Source organism: Chiloscyllium plagiosum, unplaced genomic scaffold, assembly GCF_004010195.1.
Source record: "Chiloscyllium plagiosum isolate BGI_BamShark_2017 unplaced genomic scaffold, ASM401019v2 scaf_2274, whole genome shotgun sequence".
In the NCBI taxonomy this organism is placed as follows: Eukaryota; Metazoa; Chordata; class Chondrichthyes; order Orectolobiformes; family Hemiscylliidae; genus Chiloscyllium; species Chiloscyllium plagiosum.
In genome coordinates, this window is record NW_025210894.1 from 19,121 (window position 1) to 21,000 (window position 1,880).

The 1,880-nt window shown below is 53.7% G+C and overlaps 1 protein-coding gene across 1 annotated transcript in view; it reads right to left on the bottom strand.

The window, feature by feature from the left end:
* LOC122546973 (pleckstrin homology domain-containing family D member 1-like) overlaps positions 1 to 165 on the bottom strand; it is a gene marked incomplete at its 5' end in the record, with an annotated part of 4,343 nt that extends 4,178 nt beyond the window's left edge. Inside the window, one exon of the mRNA XM_043685576.1 lies at positions 72 to 165. Coding sequence (XP_043541511.1) covers positions 72 to 165 — 94 coding nt within the window. The remainder of the gene's footprint in view (positions 1 to 71) is intronic.
* Positions 166 to 1,880: the final 1,715 nt, after the last annotated feature.

The following is a 1,880-nucleotide window of genomic DNA, read 5'->3' on the forward strand; positions in this document are numbered from 1 at the left end:
CCCCCTCCACTCCCCGAGGAGGATGGCCCCCTGAAGTGAGACAGTAGGCAGACCCCCTTTCCAAGCCTCACCTCCAGGTTGTTCTGCAGGGACTCTGAGAGATGGTGAAGCTGCTTCTTCTCCTCTTCCACCGCTGTCAGCGAGCTGACCGTCGCCTCCAGCTCCCTGAAACGGGCAACAGCCAAGTCAGCGCCGGGCAGCAAACCCCAGGCCGCCCTCACGCAAGCTCCCCCCCCAAAAGCCTTTGAGAAATCCCGGGCGTGCCTCCTTCCTCCCTGTTCCAGTGCTGCTGGAAAAGCACAGCAGGTCGGGCAGCATCCGAAGGGCAGGAGAATCGACGTTTCAGGCAGGAGCCCTTCATCAGGTATTCCTGATGCTGCCTGAGCTGCTGTGCTTTTCCAGCACCACGCACTCTCGACTCTGATCTCCAGTCCTCGCTTCCTCCCTGTTGTAGCGGGCAGAGTACCGGCCTCCTTATTTTGCCAAGGGTGGCACAGTGGTTAGCACTGCTGCCTCACAGCGCCAGAGACCCGGGTTCAATTCCCGCCTCAGGCGACTGACTGTGTGGAGTTTGCACGTTCTCCCCGTGTCTGCGTGGGTTTCCTCCGGGGGCTCCGGTTTCCTCCCACAGTCGAAAGATGTGCAAGTCAGGTGAATTGGCCATGCTAAATTGCCCGTAGTGTTAGGTAAAGGGGTAAATGTAGCGGTATGGGTGGGTTACGCTTTGGCAGGTCGGTGTGGATTTGTTGGGCCGAAGGGCCTGTTTCCACACTGTAATGAGGAGGTTCATACTGGGAACGAGTGGGTTATCTCACGAGGGAGGTTTGGTCACAAATGGGCTTGTTTCCACTCGAAGACAGAGGGATGTCTTTTCGTTCTGAAGAGAGAGGTCGGACAGACTGGGATGGTGGGGGGGGGGTGGGGGGGTGAGAGAGGGATAGTATGAGATTGAGACAGCGAGAGTGTGTGAGATTGAGACTGAGAGGGGACATGACTGAGGTGTCCCTGATTATAAGGGGCGTAGCCGATGTAGTGATTGAAATGAGGTCAGCCTCACAGAGTATGGGTTCCCCTGGCTGGGCCTGTTAATCTGGTCCAATCCGGGAGCCCGGGCTGACAGTCAGAGATACTGACAGTTCATGAAACAGAGCTGACTCTGAGTGAGGCAGAGCTGAAGGCATGGGCTGCTTGTGTGTAAGTAAAGGGTGACTTGTTGACAGACACTGGCCTTTCTGGAGTTATTTCAAACAGGAAGAGACTCTTCCCCTTGATGGAGGGATGAATGACCAGGGGCATAGATTTAAGATAAGGGGGAGAAGGTTTAGAGGAGATGGGGGGGGGGGGATCCTTTTCACCCAGAGGATGGTAGCAATCTGGAACCTACTGTCTGTGAGAACATTAGAAGCAGAAGCCCTCTGGACATTGAAGAAGTATTTAGCACTCGTGATGTCAAGGCATACAAGGTCATAGGTCAAGTGTTGAAAGTGGGATTAGAATAGATCGGTGGGTGTTTCTGGCTGGCAGGTATCTTGTCTTGTAGGTATCTAGGACACAAAGACCCGACTGAAGTGTGGACGATCCTGATTGGTCTTCTTGAGATGGACCTGGGAAAGATCTTTCCTCTTATGGGTCAGCCCAGAACTAGGGAGGGATTGGCTTGAAATTTGGGCTCGCCCCACAGTGGGATGGAGTTGAAGAGAATGTCTTCACTCAGAAAGTTGCGAGGTGTTTGGGCTGCTCTACCTCAGAAGAGGTGGAGACGGGATCCCTGAATACTTTTTCAGGTGAGGTGGAAAGGTTCGTGTTGGAGATAGGAAAATTGAATTCAAAGAGATCAGTCGTCATCTTATTAAATGGTGTAGCAGGCTTGAGGGGCAGAG